General features: G+C 36.0%; 1 protein-coding gene across 1 annotated transcript; it reads left to right on the top strand.

Moving 5' to 3' along the window:
* The first annotated feature begins 2,762 nt into the window (after window positions 1–2,762).
* LOC145099083 (protein NUCLEAR FUSION DEFECTIVE 4-like) lies at window positions 2,763–4,844 on the top strand. Its single transcript, XM_079036670.1, has 2 exons — window positions 2,763–3,236; window positions 3,654–4,844. The coding sequence occupies exons 1-2, from the start codon at window positions 2,766–2,768 to the stop codon at window positions 4,842–4,844; spliced, it is 1,662 nt and encodes a 553-aa protein (XP_078892796.1). The 5' UTR covers window positions 2,763–2,765.
* The last annotated feature ends 516 nt before the right edge of the window (window positions 4,845–5,360 follow it).

Here is a 5,360-nt window from a genome sequence, read left to right as displayed (position 1 = left end):
GGGGAGCTAGAGGAGCAGCAGTGCGGGGATTGTCAGATAGCAGCCAGAAGTGTACCATCAAGGTTTCAACAGTGCGAGGTGAGTTTCCTTCCAGTAGGAATAGGTCTACGGCCACAATGTTAGCCCGTTTAGATGGCAGTAGTTCAGTATGCTTGATGTCTTTGTGATTCAGGCATGTCTATGTGTTATGTGTTCCGGGCTGCAGTCTGATGCAGTATGCAGTATATATGTTATTGTTATATGTTATGATTATGTTATGCTATGTTCAGTCAGTTCTGGACTTCGGTCCGATACAGAGGGCGAGGCCCTAGTTAGTTCCGGACTCCAGTCCGATGCAGAGGGCGAGGCTCTAGTCAGTTCTGGACTTTGGTCCGATGCAGGGGGCAAAGCCCTAGTTAGTTTTGGACTTTGGTCCGATGCAGTGGGCAAGACCCTAGTTAGTTCCGGACTCCGGTCCGATGCAGAGGGCGAGGCACTAGTCAGTTTCGGACTTCAGTCCGATGCAGTGGGCAAGTTCTAGTATGTGCTTTATATGTTATTGCATGGTATGTGATATTTTGGGGGAGCTCACTAAGCTTCGTGCTTACAGTTTCACTTTTTGGTTTCAGGTGCTTCAATTTTCAAAAGAGGAGCTCGGGAAGATTGCATTGCACACACCATTTGTTCAGCCTGGGATGTTTATACCATGATATATTTGATAGATGTTTTGTTAGTCTTGAGATACACAGTTTACAATTTTTATATGTTGAAAGATAATTATGGTTTTATTAAAGAGTTAAAATGAAATTTTTGGCTTGTATTTTTGGGATGTTTCACACGGTCCTTTTTAGGAATGAGCATTTGGCCCGGTGGGCTGGATCATACCAAAAATAATTAGAGCCGAGGGACTCGATCTGGTTCTTTATTCTCCATTTTGCAATAAGTTGGTTTGTGGTCCTATAGTTCTTAGTCTAGTTTCGAGCGAGTCTGAAACTGAACATCCCTAAAAATCACACTTCCTTGTAGAACCGAACCGAAACTAGGATATTCAGTACAAATTTCAGTTCTTTATTTGTCACTAAATCGGTTCTCAGTTCTTCGGTACTCGGTCTGGTACAACTTGATGTTCATCACTAGTCGTTTTAGTGTGAATAACTGAATGAGATAAAATTGTCACGTCTAATTTCAAACATAGGGTAATTAGATTAGTTTTTCCCATAAATTATAACTTTTTTCAGACTCATTCTAACAAAAAGGGATAATTTCATATATGTCCTTGTTAAACATCAAAAAATTATATTTACCTAACCTAATATTTAAATTTCATATTTACGCAGCCAAAAATATAAATATGATATTTACCCTTTATAAACTTCAAATGTCATATTTCCCCAAAAAAATAACTTTTTTAATAGAATATTATTGTCTTTAGAAATTCCACAACATCAACTCATTTTATAGATCTTCAAAATCTCATCTAAAAATTGACATATATTTTTAGAACAAAACCAAACATGCTCCATGAATCGGTGAATCTGAGTAATCAAAATTATATATGCAACTCTCTTGTTTTGAATTTTGACAACATTAAATCCCACTAAAAGGTAATAAATTAAATGTCCAGTGAATTTAATCTTTTTTCTCTAATCATTCATAAAATCGACTACTTGTTAAAGTCTTACGTAATTCAATTTTAAAGGCATTTTAAAATTTCTCCATTACAATCAAAGTCCTATCAAAATCGTTGATGCTATATGCAAAAATCTCAAACAAAGAAAAATCACTATTCCTATTTCAAAAATCACTTCAACAAGCATTTTTTTAGATGAGTATTTAAAGTTAGAATCAATGTTTCACCATTGCTCCGCTACGGCGCATCATGGCTCCAAAGCTTGTATTTGCCACCAAGCTTTGATAAAATGTTATCTTAAGTCACATATGTATATAAAAATAAATAATAATAGAAAATACATATGAAATTATTAATTATATACAAACTTGTCGCATTAAGTCACGTTTTACAAACGACATGACTCGTCATGTCTCAAAAAAACTTGAGATTTGACATTGCCGTCAAGTCACGCCTCACATTATTTAGAACATTGGTTGGAATTAAATATTTATGAAAATGGTATAGTAGTAAATTGATAAATACATGGATTTAGAAAAATTATATATATATATATATATATATATATATATATATATATATATATATATATATATATATATATATATATATATATATATATATATATACTTTTTAAAGGTTTAAAATAAGATTTTGAAAAATATATATTTTGATGTCTATGAACAATAAGACATTTGAAAGTTTATTAAGATAAAAACGATTTTGAAAGCTTATGAGTTATAAATATGATATTTTAATTTTTGAGTGGAAAAATGTGATATTTTGATTTTTAACAAAGGACATATAAAAAATATTCCTCCTAACAGAAAAACCATTTAAAAAGTTTAATTGATACATTTATAAAAGTAATTAAATAAAATATCTTATAAATTACGATGAAAATATCCAGTGTTTATACTTGATGTAAACCCACGAGTTTCTAATGTGTCCACGCATATTAACGGCATATGACGTATGTGCCCCTCCAAATAATTCCCAAAAATATCAGCGGTGGCGCGTTTTGACCACGCACTCTCGACCTGTGTAGTTCCGTCTTCCATTATAAACATACATCCAGACTATTGTTCATCGATACAGACACGCATTAATGGAAATGATCTCAAATACATACAATCTACTTCTGAAAATTAAAAAAATGGAAAACAGTAAATTGATAGCTACAGTGGCGAGCATATGGATCCAGTGCACCGGCGGTGCCTCCTACGCCTTCGGAATCTACTCTGCCGCCCTCAAATCCAGCCAAGGTTACGACCAATCGACTCTCGACACCGTCTCCGTCTTCAAGGACATCGGCGCTAATATCGGAGTTTTAGCCGGTCTCCTCTATCACGCCGTCACTAATAACCACCGCGATTCAACGTCGTCGTCTTCTCGTTTCAAATACGGACTTCCGATCGTCTACTTGTTTGGAGTGGCTCAGTGCTTCTTCGGTTACTTCCTTATGTGGTTGTCCATCACCGGACGCATTCACAAGCCGAGCGTCCTGCTCATGTGCATCTTCATGTTCATGGCGTCACACGCTCAGACTTTCTTCAATACAGCAAATATCGTCGTCGCCGTCAGGAATTTTCCAGATTACGGTGGAACAACTATCGGCATTATGAAGGTAATTCATACAATTATCAATCAGGTTGTGCATTTTTACTTATCGGCATGTTTACAGTTTGTTCCGATCAATCTGTTTTTCGTTTGATTCTACATTCCGATGATCGGTGAAATCAAAAGTTACAGATTAAGGTGAACGTAAAACCGCCGCGTGAATCATATACTCATACAAAACATTTGAATCAAATGCATTGGAATGTTGTACCATACGCTTTAACTTTCATACGGTACTACTACATTCTCAATTTACGAATTTTCATGAGCGCTGGCTAAGATCAACAAAAGCTTCATACATCCTATTATCCTAACATCCATTAATTCAATTTTTGCAGCTTCAGGCCATTGATTAACTGTATGAATGTATGATCTTATGAATATGCTCTGTTATAACAGAATTTTGTAATTTTCATTTACTCAGGGCTTTCTCGGTCTAAGCGGAGCGATACTAATACAAATCTACCTGACGTTCTTCGACGGCAAACCAACCAAATTCATACTAATGCTTGCCGTGGTTCCATCTCTCGTCTCCCTCATTCTCATGTTTCTCATTCACGAAAACCCCTCAAACACGACTCACGACAAACATCATCTAAACAAATTCTCACTAGGCGCAGTCACCATAGCCGGATATCTAACCATCATACTCTACCTTCAAAACAAAATCGTCTTCTCATCACGGGCTCACGTCATCACAACCATCATTCTTGGTATTCTAATCCTTTCACACCTTCTAATCGCATGCACAGCTCAAACCAACGAACAGCAAGAGGCTACAGAAGCACTGATTGTAGCTTCAGAGAGTCAGGTGGTGGCGAGTCACAGTGGTCCACCGGCGGTGGAATTGAATCTGCTACAAGCAATGACCACCGTCAACTTCTGGCTCCTATTTGCATCCATGGTGTGTGCGATGGGTTCTGGTCTCGCCACCATCAACAACGTAACTCAAATAGGTCAGTCTCTTGAATACTCAACAACCAAAATCAACACAATTTTGTCTCTATGGAGTATCTGGAACTTTCTAGGAAGATTCCGTGGTGGATTTCTGTCTGATTTCTCTTTACACAAGTGGGGCTGGGGGAGACCGATGTTCATCTCGATAACACTATTGGCGATGGTCTTCGGCCATTTGTGGATCGCCTTTGATGGGAATTTGTACTTTGGTACAGCGATTATCGGCATATGTTATGGATCACAGTGGTCTTTGATGCCTACGATTACGTCTGAAATTTTTGGGGTGAAACATATGGGGACAATTTTCAATACCATTGCAGCAGCTAATCCTGTTGGATCGTATATATTGTCTGTGAGAGTGCTTGGAAGCATTTATGATAAAGAAGCAAAAGGAGGGGGTTCCTGCAATGGGATTCATTGCTTTAGGGATTCGTTTTTTGTGTTTGCTGTGGTTTGTGTTTTCGGGATGTTTGTATCTTTGGTGTTGTTTATCAGGACGAAGGGGTTTTATGTGGTGGTTGTGAACAAACGGGCAGAGGCAGAGGCAGTTGAGCTGGAGGTGGAGGTGGAGGTGGAGGAAGAAAGAGAGAGGAGAGTGGGGTTGTACTTTGTAGTTGTGGAGAGGAGAGAAAAAGTTGAGAGATTGATAGAAAATTAGAGAGAATTAATAAATGTTTTGTTTGATAATAATAAAGATACAAAGAAATAGAAAAGAAACTGGTTAATTGATTTTGGTTATTTGACAAGTTTTTCAAGCATCTTGTTTGGTTTTATAAGAAGATTTGAATTAAACTAATCACAAAATCACCATCAAATCTTACAATTCAAGTATAATAAAGAAAAAATACCTATTGATAAATAGTTAAATTTTATGTTAAAAAAATAAGTTAGGGACTAAACAAAAAGTAGCGAACTTTCGAGTTGAAAAATTATATATAAAGACATTATATATTGGTTATTCTTTGATTCAATTGTTAAATTTTATGTTTAAAAGATATTTTAAAATTTAATTCGGATTGTCACTGGAATGTTTTGTTTCATCTGGTTCTTTGCGACGGACATAAAATTATTATTTTGTCCTTCTTAGTTCTTTTTATTATTAATTTTTTTTACTATTTGTTTTTTCAATTTGTTTGGTTCTTCTTGACGGACATAAAATGAATATTTTATCTTT

The sequence above is a fragment of the Lactuca serriola genome, chromosome 4 (genome assembly GCF_051521515.1).
Source record: "Lactuca serriola cultivar US96UC23 chromosome 4, Lser_US96UC23_V15, whole genome shotgun sequence".
Classification (NCBI taxonomy): domain Eukaryota; kingdom Viridiplantae; phylum Streptophyta; class Magnoliopsida; order Asterales; family Asteraceae; genus Lactuca; species Lactuca serriola.
This window is presented reverse-complemented; position numbering and strand designations above follow the sequence as displayed.